The following is a 13,041-nucleotide window of genomic DNA, read 5'->3' as shown; positions in this document are numbered from 1 at the left end:
ATAACGCTCTCCAGCCAAAGCACACAAATGACAGCACGATGACGTAATGATGAAACGCACACACGCACCTCAATCAAAGTTAAGTCATTGGGCAAATATGAACGTTCGGGGCAGTTTTCCCGTTTAAAAAGACCCCAAAGCTGCAACACGCGTGTGCTGGAGCTTGTAAAGTAATTCTCCTATTTTGGGTTGCTTTCTTACCTGTTCGACTTCCCCTAAAGGCTGCGCATTTTTCATCATCAAAACAGCCCCATTAAATACAATATTATCCGTAATAATAATAATAATGCACACATCTAATTATATTTAATGAAAAATTGTTTATTTTCATAATTGACACGTACAGTACAATTAACATAAAAAGTGCAATATGCATTCAAACTACAGCGATGTACAGTACAAAAGTTACTGCATACTTTTTTAAAAAATGGTTACCAAATAAAATGATGTAACCTATCGTGATCGTTGTTAAAAAAAAAGTGGATATGAGCATAAAAGCCTAACAGCAATAAGCCCAACAACTCCCTCAAGTTTTTTCCGCATTTCTCCCAAATGTGCAAAATGGTGTGACAGCATTTAAATACATGATTGACATGATGGTTACATTGTACAGCTTTAATTTAATGAGACAGCCACAGAGCTTTGGTTTTTCACATTTAAAAATAATGAATTGAATGTTGGCAATCCTCAAGGTTGACTTCTTTTTGTACTCACAGCTTGTCAAAGATGTTCATAGAACTATGGCAAAAGAAAAAGAATTTCTGATATGAAATCCTGAATTTGCATTACATTAGACAGACAGCATGATTGCTCATTACTTTCCCAAAGATCAATGAAGGGAATGATGAGGTGGTTAACATCTCAACGTTATTTTGGAAGATAGCTTGTTATGTACCAGTATTATTTGTAAAAAATAATATGCAGCACAAAGGAACAACACACTCAGAAAATTATTCTGATGTTGGCTGAAGATTGTGAAAAGCCAAGCTCTCACCACTTTTCATTTCAATCACTCATTCAAGCTCACAATTCCTCACGCATCAATTTCATCACTTTATCTCAACGTCAGGGAGAAACAGCTTTCGTGAATTCAACATGAAAGCCTGTGGCACCTAAAACAAATAAACTGTGTAGTAAACAACTACAATCATTAACACTTACAGAACAACGCTTTCTGACAGGAATTAAACAGGGTGTCAATAAACTTTGTACCAGGCGGATTTAAAAAAAAAAAAATATGCAGATGGATACAATACCATTTTTCAGTACATACCACCCATGGTATGTGAATTGGAGGTTGCTCTCATCCTCTTATCTGCCTTCTCCCTAAAACCGTGTGCCTCTCTGGTCTCAAACATAAGGCACTTGTTTCTCCCAACCAAATCAGAGGTGATATGATGGCTTCTCTTGTCAGATACAGCAATATGACTTTCACTGTCAAAGTAGTTTGACAAACAATGTGGCAAATAAGTGAATGCTTTATATATCTTTTTTTGTGTCCACAATCTGTACAACCCTCCACGGTGCTACGTGGCGATAAATGAGGGGAGGCCGGAGTACCAGCGTGCGTGTCAGCTTATGGGCTCCCCTGCTCGAACTTTCTCTGCTGTGTGCAAATCCCGGCAGGGTCGGGATTGAACAGGGGTGGCAGGAGACTCCCAGTCCATGCTGTGATCTGGCTCCGGAGACAGTGAGAGAAGCAGTAGTGTTCCTGCATCTGAAGAGCAAGCGGAGCACAGGTCCTCAGAGGAGATATCCAGGCTGTCCAACTTGGCCAGCGAGTTGGACCGTTTGAGCCTGGACGACACAGTAAGGCCCGCCAGACGCATCCGTGTCTCGATCTCCTGCGCCCGCTGACGGACCAGGCCGGGCTTTCCTCTCACGCTGCGCAGACTGTCACTGCTGGAGCTGCGCGTCAGTGTGGCGCCGTGAGGCGAGGAGGTGGGGGTGAGCATACCTGACCCCACCACCCCCAACAAGGCTTCATTGGTGAGGGGAACAACCAGAGGCTCCAACCTTACTTGGCACGATGTAGATGATTTCATCAAGTCTCTTGGAAAGACAGCGAAGTCTTCCTCTTCCTCCTTGTGCTGAAAGTTCTTGGACATGTGCAAAGGTTTAAGAGAATGCAGGCTCTCTTGGGTCAAACCCGAAAGTCTCTCTAGTCTCTCTGCGTGGCGGCGCACCACACCTGACCTCTGCAATGTCACAAAGGTCTCCATCTGCTGAGTCGGGTGGCAAGCCACGGCGGGTGTATCTTTGTGCAACTCCATGGCCACCAGCTCAGGGAGAACCTCCGAAGAGCCTACAGATGGCCTACTATCAAGCTCTATGTTGACATGCAACACATCGCCACAGTCCTGCACCCCGACAACATGAAGGGAGTCAGCTGGCTGCGGCAGTACATCGGGGAGCGCTGCAGAAACAAATGAAGCGCTGTTGGCACAGGCGGACAGAGACGGGGTGGAACACTCGAGGTCGTCAGAAGATAGCAGGAATGGAGTGTTTGAGATGTCAAGAGGCTGGAGTTTAAGGCAAGGATCTGAAACCGAGGTTCGAGAAATGTGCTTCCGCTTGGAATTCAAATCCCTCCGTGAAAATAAAGACACATCGGCTGCAAGAGTGGCAGCTGTTCCCTAAAAAGAAAAAAAAAAAAAAGAAAAATATGTGTGTGTGTAACATATGCAAAGCCTCATTTTCATGTTTCCAAATACAAACTCACATTGATGTTCTGGTAAGAGGTAAAACGGTTGTTATTGTTGGAATTATCGTTCAGGGTTGCCAGGTCCATGCCGTTGCTGTCGGCTTCCGCTTCCACCTCAACATCCTGCGTTTCCTCCACTCCTCCGCCTCCATCCCCACCCCCTCCGTCATCTGGCTGCATCAGGACCTCCATGTCCGCCTCCTCCTTTTGCACATCTTCCTCATCCTCTTCCTCCACTGTGCTAAACTCTAGTCGCAGACGCAGCTCCTCCAGGGGCTCCGGGCCACGGTTGGAGGTCTGGGCTGCGGTGCCCTCCGCTGTCGAGCCAAAAGGGGGAAGACCCAGACCCTCCCGGCCATCAAATGCCTCATCATCTAGCAGAGCGTCTCGCTCAACATCTTCAATCTCAATGAAGACTTTCTCCATGCCGAGAAGTGGGGGGCCACGCACGGGGGTTGAGGGCTCACTATCCAGCGCAGAATCAGACAGCCTCCGGAAATAATAGTTGTTGTAGGCAGGGTCGATCTCCAGGGCCACTTTTCGGCAAGGGGAGGGGCATGCTGCGCCTCTATCGGGCAGTGCATCTTCACAGCAGGGAGACATTGCTGGCTCTGGGGTCAGGTGATCTCCCTCTTCCTCACCAGAGCACTGGGCTGAGACCTGCTGGCCCTCGGTCATCTCGCAGTCTGCGTCCGGTTGCCACAGCTTGTTGTGACGCTGTTTGCTGAACGGAGAACCAAAGAACAAGTCAGTGTGCACAGAGGATGTTTATACAACAATGTGCACATACCTCGCATCAAGGATGCCCTCATACTCTGCCAGCTGTCTCATGAAACTTGGGTTCGGTCGCGTGATGCTTCTCTTTTCCTTGACAAAGTTGTACGCCTTCTCTAGCGACCAGCCGTACTCTTTCATGGCGTACGCGATGACTGTGGAGGCAGATCGGCTGACACCCATCTTACAGTGAACAAGACACTTGGAGTAGTTCTTCCTGGTGAGGAGAAGGTTAAAGTCATCAGTTAACATTTTGGGAGTGCGCGCTCGGAAAAGTTCGGGACATTTGACTAACGAGTGTCATTCTGGGACCCGCCGCAAATGCAACGTAAGCCGAATAATGTTAGTGAATAGCGACTGACAGACGAGCTGATTATATAAATGGGTCAAAATTGTTTTTCTGCTCCATCAGGACTCACTTTGCTTTAACAATGAAGTTGTACGTATCATTCCAGTGAGCCAGCAAGTCGGTGGCCTCTTCGTCATACACGCGTATGTTGTGATAATGGAACGTGCCTGGAAAAAAGTTGTCTATCTCTCGGGTAACATTGAGGATATAGCCCACCCTGAGGAAGAGAGATAAAGGTCATTCTTTCTTGCTCAGATTACAATTTTGCATGTGCGTGTGATCATCACAGCTATTGTATAATATTAAATAAATCACCCCGTCTCTTGCAGTTCTTCCAAATTTGACGCATTCCATTCAGAGCCCTTCAAAGAAAGAATAAATACATAGGTGAGGCAAAGTATATTTTCATTATCCTTCCAGACAGTTTGTCGATTCAAGATAAGCAGCTCTACCAGGTACACGTGGTCAAAGATGAGTGTGGCTTTGTCCATCTGGCCCAAAATCAACAGCATCTCATTGTCGATGAACTCTTTGAATTCCTTCAGGTTGCAGCTCATGTGCTGCTCCAACTCAGTGCGGATCTGTCAAAATAGTAATATTATGTACACAAAAACATGACAGTGTGCATATATGAAGAACACACTTGGTTTAATAATAAATAAATAATAAAAGAATAAATATGCCCATAAACCTAGTCATAAGGAAGCATAACTATGAACGTAAACAACAAATGGAATCAGGTGCCCCATGTCAGTCATAGTTACCTGTTTGCACGTGACGTTCTCAAGATCCTGGCATGTCATGATGCTTCGGAGTTTTGCTCTGATAAGGCACTCTGTTCTTTCTCTCTCTGAAGGCCTATCAAGGAAAAAGTTTGTTTATAATCTGACACATAAGAGATAACACCATTGCAAAACTCATACACACTTTCAACACTAAGGTTGAAGAGAATCATCTTGCATAACGTTCAGATTTTTATGTAATTTATGATGACTGACTTGTCGACAAACATAGTAGGCGAGTCTGGGCGTGTGGATTCCAAGTCCTTCATGGTGTTCCATTCGTTGATACAACTCTGCTCTGAAGCAATGCAGCTTTCATAGTAGCCCATCCAAGTGAGAGCCATGCCCCCAGGGAAATAGTTGTACCTACGGGACACCTCGCAGGCTTTGTGGAGCACCTGGAGAGCTGACCTATGAAAGCAGGGAAACGCTTTTCATCCAAACCAGCTAAACAGTCACACAAATGTGCCGTTTTGTGTTCCAACTCGAGTAATGTGCACAACGCTGTCATTTCCAGCAGGTAGCGTACTGCAGTGGACAGTAAGACAAAAAAATCCTTTGAGGTGCAGACTGGCTGTGTTTAGCACATGCCATCGGGAGATTTGTTGTGCTGTGTGTGTGTCATGAAAGAAGACCGCACAATACGAGACACTCCGGAGGATTACTCACCACATAGCCTGCACTGACACCGGTTTAAAGACATGAGTCCGCCCCGCCGTAGTCACAGTAAAGCCCCTGCGGTGAAAACAAAACAGATGGTCACTCTACCAGCTGGAATGCCATAAACTGTTGTTTGCGGTGTTGATATGAAGGCAAATGTGACTGTGGCACTCACCCATCTCCATCCAGATGGATTTTACTGTCACTCCACAGAGGTAGCACCATGCCAATCGAACAGCTTTTACTGGCAGGAATACGAAAACACGAGTGTAATATTGTCAAATGAGCAAAGCAAAACAAAAAGCAGCCCCCCCCCACACACACACACACACATGACAATGCGAGTGTTATTCATACGAGCACATTCTACAGCTGTCTTCTCACCAGTCTTTGTTAGTAAAGTCGATTCCCAGTAGGATGTTCTCCTCTGTGTCCTGCCGTCCACTGGTGTATACAACCACCATGTATCGCACACGATCTAACCATGCACTCTCCAGCCGCACGGCCTACTCAGGGACACACAATGTACATTCATTGAAAAAAAATAAGAAAAAAACAAGTTGCAGCTGTATTCATGCTCATGGCAAGGACATTTTCTACTACAACTATGCTGCCACGCCAAATGACATCCAATGGGCAGTCTAACCAGTATGTGTCTGTTTCATACTTCCAAGATTCCTTCTAACTAACGCACGGCATGGAAACATTTGGTCACACTTTTTAAACCATGCTGCTCAAACCTGCTCTCACAACTGATAATTAGAAAGAACAAGCGGAGTACGTACATATATTTAGCACACAATAAATGACATCCATTTGACTGTGCCAGGTAAGACACTAACTGGATGTGTGCGTATGTTTTTGGTTAGTAGCGTGACTACACTTACAGTGTATCTAGGGTGGCAAAATGCTTCACTTTTTCCACATTTTGTTATGCTACAACATGCATCAACAAAGTATTTAACAAGTCTCTCGGTTTTTTTTTATTTATTTTAAAATAAATGTTAATTATTTTAACACTACACTATTTTTCTACACTATACAACACTATTTTTAACATGAACACTCATTAAGGGGCGCTGTGTGTAGAATGTTGAGGAAAACCTTTTTTCCTTCAATTTTGGAAAAAGGGCTGTAACATAACTTGTGTAAAAAGGGAAGTGCTGGGAATATTTTTGGGATGCTCTAGAATGTTGTTTCTCACCAGTTTGATCCGGTCCTCTGAGCGAAGAATGTTTATCATCACTTGGAGGTGTTGTGGTAAGTCCCCTATTACAGAGCATTGACAACAATTGTCTCAGACAGTGAGTGATTCAATTTAAAGGTCAAAGAATTCCAAGGGGTGTAAATGGTCCCATACTTCCAAACAACACCCTATTATTTTCTACAGATGTTTTGATTCTTGAATTGGTTTCCCCTTTTAACATGAACAAAAGAACAAGAGATATCAGTTAAACTGGATTGGGAAACTGAGTGTGCAGGACCAAGTGCGATGACAGACAACTGTTGATAGGAAGCCAACGTCGTTTGAGTATGTTAACAGACTCAGTGTTTCAGCAAGACAGGTGTTAATTACAACCTTTAGCATAAAACAGAATGTACAAGATTGTTTGGTCACGTACATTGCAGCTTGACGTCATGTCTTACCTCAGGCATTAACAAAAGCCTGATCAAAATGTGTGTCAGGCTGTAAAGGTAATGTAAGTAGATAATTCTGATTTCCAATTTGTTTAAAGGAAAGTTTCAGACAAGTTAAATGAGTTCAAGGCAGCAAGCATTTCCTTATTAGACAAAACTGACCAGCTTGGCAAGTCTGACAAACAGAAAGCAAATATAAATAAAAATAAAAATGCAGAACTACCATCAGGTGTTTAGTGTAGTTCTCACCTGCATGCTTGTGGTGAGGATGAACTCTTTGGCCCTGCTGAGAGCTCCCCTGCTGCAGGAAGAGCGCAGCACCCTTCACCATAAAGAAGCTCTCACTCAGGCTGCAAAACACAAAAGAGACAGGTGACATCAGTCGATGCGACAGATGAAAATGTATTCCTTTTTTTTTGCCTTTTAAAGAAAAGGGCCAGTGAGACTCAGAACTAGGACATGAGTCACTTAAAAAGAGGGTTCAGTTCACTTAATGGCACGTAAAAACATTTTGAACATAACTCATGTTATGCTGGTGGTGAAATAACATCTCAACTCAGTGAATACAACAACCCTGTTTACTTGTTCTCTCTTCACCTCAATGTAGTCCAACCTCAAATGACAATTACGATTCCCAAGCTTCATTATAACCAATTAACTGCTCACACCTGCCTATAAAATCTGACAACAACAAAAAGTGAAACGATTCCTCCAGGCTGACTTCAGTCGTTCCATTTCTTTGAAAATCAATGTGAGCACATTCATCCTTGAACTTGGCAGATGGCGGGCGCCTGCCTTCTTGCACGTAAACTATGACATCATTAGGAAATTTCGAAACTGTTGAATGACGGGTACACACGGTAATTCAGGCAATTGCAAAAGACTATGAAAATAAAAATGTATTGCTTATATCCTGCTGAATAGGAGTCATTGATTTCAGAAAAAGACCGTTACTAAAACAAACTTAGTGTGGCGACTGCTTTCTATGAAAAGCCACCGATAGGCTTGAACGGGCTCATAACCGTATGACGCAATCAGGTTCAAACAAATCCATGCTCCTCCATTCGTGGTGGTTTAAAATGGTACAATACAAAAAAAAATTACAAAAAATTAATAATAGTGTACCTGGTAATTTGACCTAACAAAGTATCAACCCCTATGTCCCAGTAAACAGGTGTCAATTTTTTTTTTTAAATCTGTGACGATATCTACCAATTACTAGAAATATTAATACTATTCAGAGCCTAATACACATTTATGTCCTTACACTAAGAACACAAAGAAATTGACTTTCTCTCAATCTCTCTGTCACACAACTAGAAATCTGTACAGCAGTGTAGTGTCTAAAAAATCCAGAAGAGCAAGCTGGCAGCAAACAGACCTATTTGACAGGAACAATGAACTTCCTTTTGTTAGCCTCACAATACATTCCCTCCGCCCTAAGCACCATGGAAAAAAGGTTCCACAGAAACAAAGCATGTGGGTAGACTTTGCAAATGACCGCTTTTGTTACACTGTGGTGCATTTACTTTTAATTTGTTGGATATGAGATTTATACATGTCAGAGAGGGTCTCGGGCTGTAATAATAATATGAGCCTGAACAGCCGGAGCAGAAAGAGAGACAAGCAAATGCTTGCTGGTCAGTATGGTGGACAAATTCCAGCTGCTCATTTCAACAGCAAACTCAACACAAAGGTCACAGGACTTAGATAGGGATAGCTTCAGCTCATTCGCAAACTTTCATTAAAATAACTGTGTATAGAGTAGCAAAGAAAACAGCGGACTATGGGAAAATGCTTCACAGATTCCAAAGTGCTCATCCCTTTCCAACGGCGTAACCCAAAGCTGATTTTTTTTTTTCTTCTGAAGATCTGCTATACAGTGACAGAATTATTAAATTTACAGGTCTGGACAGCATGACATTATTTTAACAATATTGACTAATGAATTAAATTTGAAGGGAGGGAATGACATTTAAGTGACCGCGTCTTCTGAGTATTTTTGCAGTTGTTAGAAATAGAAAATGTTAGTTCCCAAGCTTAAGAGCCTTAACTTCACTCACAGGTGCCGCACCTCACTATGGGTCGACATGGCATTCTCCACAAAATAAGGCAGCTTCATCACAGCCTCATGAAAGGCTTCTATAAACAGAAGCATCCTGTTGGATCCACAAGCCACTTCCTCTTCGCCAGCCTTCAGAAAAAAAGAGCCATGAGGCGGTGCCGGTTCCGAGTCTTGACTCGATCGCTCTATGAGTGACGGACTGACAAGACAGCCTCGACTCATCCACTCTGCTCGGTGCTGTTTAAGATTCCACTCCTTCTGGAGCTCCCTCCCTTCCCTGAGTGTCTGTGTGTGGCTCGCAGACTGGATGAACATGCTGCAGTCTCCACCCGCCACCTGAGACAAACACAACCGTGCTTATGTAGTCTGTCTACGCTGGCTCACAAGTGTGGCAAAAGCAAATCATGACATTTTCTTGCTGCAGAAAGCAGTCCTGCTGTTACCAGATGTATTTTTTGTATCCGTAAGCTGAAAATAAGTGGTTTCGTCTGCCATTATAATTGGCACTGTAAATGGTACGCATTTGATTTCAACTTGTTTTGCCAGTACAAAAAAAAATGTCCACCTACAGGATCTTGTTTTGATGTTTGTAAAGTTTCACTTGTGATTTCCACACATGTCTAAACACAACGGTATGTCAGAAATGTGTACAATCTTGAAGCTAGACACGACTTGTCTCATGCAGAGTTAGATCACTATGCACAGTTAGGGTCAGTGCAGAGGTGTTGCAAAACATTTTGAGGCCTGGAGTAATTTTATAAGACAATTCTCCATTTCTTACGAAACGACACTAGTTTTATTTGCAAAATAAATACAACTTTCTCAGTAGATATATTTTGTACTTATCAACATTATACAAGCCAGTGCAAACTTTGAGAACATGCAGGAAGACATAAGAGCAGTTATATGGCTCAGATGTAAAAGGATGGCGTGCTCTGGTGACTCCGAACTGGAGAAGTCAAAAGGAAGAGATCGACTTCTATGAGTCACAAAAAAAAAAAACATTTCAGAAACAGGTTTATTGCGCTGATAAAAATAGAAACAGGTCTGTTTCCACAACAGTCCTCAAAACTCCCAAAATATCGTGGCCATTCCATGTTGAAAACACTTTTGCCACTATGTCCACATTTTCTATTGCCTTCATTTTAAAGGGTTAAGGCAAAGGTTAAGCTTTTCAACCCTTTGCCAAAATGACACCTTTGAACCAAATTCTCCTGAGGAAAAAAAAAAACATTTAGAAATGTCTTCAATTTGATACTAAGTTTTTCTTGGCTGATGCCAACTCTCATGTTGCCATTGTAAGAAAATTGTAAAACAAGACTGTGTATGAGCACACAGGGTTGCAGAAATATCCTGCCTGCGTCTGTTTCTGTGTAAAATGCACAGGCGGACAAATACATACATCTATTTCATGGTGACGTGTAAGTGACTTGAGACACATCTTACCTTTGATTCATACGCCGCTCATCTTCACTCCCAAATTCCTGAAATAGAGCAAGGAGAATATCTTAATTACACTGTGCAATTTTTAATGGTATATAAGGCGGACAAGCTAAAACATACAGCATACATAAAGATATTAGACAATCATTATTTGGGGTCCAAGGAGTTACAATTCGATGCTATCGGGGCGCCTGTATTGTGCCATGATGCTAAACTACTACCAGGTAAATTGCTATATTATTAGATGATACTGTGGGTAAACGTTGAACGTTTTCAAAACTAAAAATAAACGTTTGCTGATGTCTTATGTTGAAAGAAAACAAAAACAAAATTCGTCTGCTTTCGCTGAGAATGCCAAACACCAGAAAATATTGACTGTTGAGAAACTGAAATGCAAAAGATTTGTTTAAATTTAAATCAAGCATCTCTGAATGATTTAATTATCAAAATATTTATCAATTAATGTAATAACCGATTAATCGATTCATCATTGCACCATGAGTATGATTAAACAATGTGGTTAACGTGATATTGTGCAAGCTTGAGTGGCAGATGTGGGTGGTATATGCAGATGGGAAGGGTATGTTTATTTCTGATCAATCATTATGCAGTTATCACATTTCATTTCCCGTCCGATGCTCTTGAAGTGTAAATCGGGTGAACTAATCTTAAAATACAAGCTACTGAACATTAGCATCTATTACATTTCTGTTCATGCTTTCTTTTCCTGCAGTAGTACTCCACCACTGCACCCACCCCTCATAGAGCCGATGACATCATAGCTGCTGCAGCAGTTTTTACTGTTCCGTGTCACCGGACAACAGCAGGCTGCGCCAACGAATACTGATGCCTTTTTCAATTAGCAAAACTAAATGTAAAAGTAGGCACTACAGCACAAATGTGAACAGCTACTGTGTTGTAAGAAAGTCATGCATGCTTACACTGTGCTATTTGGCCAAGGTTATTTCAACACCACTTTTTGTGGATTTAAGATAGCTGTGGCCAATAAAAGAAATGTAGTTTTTAATCAAAATGCTGATTATTGTTTCAAGCTATCGAGTAAGTACATACTAAGAATGATAAATGAGTATGATACAACACAAAGCATGAAGTGAAAGGCCTACTTCAACAATTTTGTCATTTTGATTGCAGTAGGGGTGCACAATACTAGTGAGAGATTTTGGTCCGTGTTGCCTTTCATTGGTTAAGTGATCAAATTTTAAAATGCAGCCCAATACGAGGCAGTGCAATTAGACATTTTTAGTTCGGATCGTTGCTAAACTAAGTAGTTAGCGCCCCCATCAGATAGTAAAGAAGAAGGTAACAAATCTGTTGTTAAATTTGAAATGGGAAGTTGCTGTCATTCTGAACCAAACATTAATTCCAAGTGAACCGCCTCCCCCCAAAACGACAAAATAACACCGCTATGAGGGGTGAAAGTCTTTTTAATCGACAAATCCCAACAGAGCCGTCCAACGATCTGTTTCTGAAATCTAAGCAGCAATATGACAATCCAAGCCATCAAATAAAACAAGAACGTCTCACAAGCTCTAAGACTAAATGTCTATCAGAGAATGAAGGACAACTTCAATAGAAGCGCATGGATGCAGTCTGCGTTCTTAGAGTGGGCAGAGTGTTTAATCAAATCAAATTAAAACGTCATTTTCACTGCTAGCCAAGCACGTCGCGATCAAGCTACCGTTAGCTGCATTGCTTAGGAACCCAGCGCAAGCTAATCTTTGTTATCGTGATATCCCTGACCACGTAAGCAAATGTAATGGAAGCACTGATTTGTTTGCCACTTCATTGGGCTAAAAAGCAACGAACGGCCGCTCGTTAAGTCTTCCGGCAAAAGGCCCTTCCTCCGGCACCATTTCCCCTCGTTAGCATCTTCCCATAAACACCACAACCCCCTGAACCATTCGTTTATTTTTTAATAATAATCTTAATATTATTATGATGACTATCATTATTATCCTTATTATTATCATTTCCATCATCATCATTATTATTATGATTATTTTTATTATTATACATCCATAACACTCCCCCACGGAGAGAACAGACCTCGCCCGCAGTGGTGGTCGCGGTGCTGGCGGTGGACGCGGCGCTGGGGGTCGGGGACCGCTGCAGAGTAACTAACGCCATGGCTGGAAGCGGAAGATGCACCGGCGGCCGTTGTGGCCTGGTGAAGCTGCCTGCTTGTGCTAGCTAGCTGCCCGGCTAACGACCCGCCTGGCGCAAACTGAATGAACAGATGGACGGAAGACGGAGGGGCGGTAGAGAGTGCCTCCACCGATCTCACGTCATGACACTTTCCATTGATTGGTACAGTAGTGTCGTACAGTGTACACTACTTGCTGTCATAGTTTGCGCGGATGATTCAAATGCAACATTCAGAAGACGTGAAGGGAAAAGAGTATCAAAATAAATTGTGTTCAGAATACACGCACACTTCGTACAGTACACACGTGACTTGAATACTCGAATATTGTGTATTTGATCAAGTTGTACTGGTATCTGTCAGGGGAAAAAAAGTGGCATCGAACATCTCAAGTTAAAAAACACTACTTGTATACACTGTTGTCATCATATTTTGTTTTATTATAAACAATAGGAACATAAC

General features: G+C 42.4%; 1 protein-coding gene across 5 annotated transcripts; it reads right to left on the bottom strand.

Moving 5' to 3' along the window:
* Window positions 1–300: 300 nt before the first annotated feature.
* On the bottom strand, window positions 301–12,700 carry ssh1a (slingshot protein phosphatase 1a). 5 transcript variants are annotated; one of them, XM_088375098.1, is made up of 17 exons: window positions 12,483–12,578; window positions 10,419–10,456; window positions 9,177–9,308; window positions 8,971–9,101; window positions 7,157–7,257; window positions 6,474–6,538; window positions 5,654–5,775; window positions 5,445–5,513; window positions 5,279–5,344; window positions 4,826–5,020; window positions 4,592–4,685; window positions 4,280–4,408; window positions 4,143–4,189; window positions 3,898–4,044; window positions 3,495–3,695; window positions 2,723–3,428; window positions 301–2,636 (listed from the first exon to the last, which is right to left on the bottom strand). In XM_088375098.1, exons 3-17 carry the CDS (start codon window positions 9,285–9,287, stop codon window positions 1,572–1,574), a joined length of 3,249 nt encoding a protein of 1,082 aa, XP_088231224.1. In that variant the 5' UTR covers window positions 9,288–9,308; window positions 10,419–10,456; window positions 12,483–12,578; the 3' UTR covers window positions 301–1,571. The 5 variants fall into 5 exon arrangements, with proteins under 5 accessions (XP_088231224.1, XP_088231223.1, XP_088231226.1 ...); XM_088375097.1 differs by having other exon boundaries at window positions 8,971–9,308; XM_088375100.1 differs by lacking the exons at window positions 8,971–9,101; window positions 9,177–9,308 and having other exon boundaries at window positions 12,483–12,700.
* Between the last annotated feature and the right edge of the window lie 341 nt (window positions 12,701–13,041).

The sequence above is a fragment of the Syngnathus floridae genome, chromosome 5 (genome assembly GCF_059516105.1).
Source record: "Syngnathus floridae isolate MCC-2025c chromosome 5, RoL_Sflo_1.0, whole genome shotgun sequence".
In the NCBI taxonomy this organism is placed as follows: domain Eukaryota; kingdom Metazoa; phylum Chordata; class Actinopteri; order Syngnathiformes; family Syngnathidae; genus Syngnathus; species Syngnathus floridae.
The sequence above is the reverse complement of the archived record's forward strand: the minus strand, read 5'-3'. Positions and strand labels throughout refer to the sequence as shown.

What these genes read in the sequence shown, in the direction of transcription:
- ssh1a (XM_088375097.1), bottom strand. Translation starts at nt 9,287, where the DNA reads ATGTTCATCCAGTCTGCGAGCCACACACAGACACTCAGGGAAGGGAGG. An exon ending in GTGTCAGTGCAGGCTATGTG is followed by an intron (nt 5,021 to 5,278) that starts GTGAGTAATCCT and finishes CTGCTTTCATAG; the next exon opens with GTCAGCTCTCCAGGTGCTCC. An exon ending in AACTTCATTGTTAAAGCAAA is followed by an intron (nt 3,696 to 3,897) that starts GTGAGTCCTGAT and finishes TCTCCTCACCAG; the next exon opens with GAAGAACTACTCCAAGTGTC.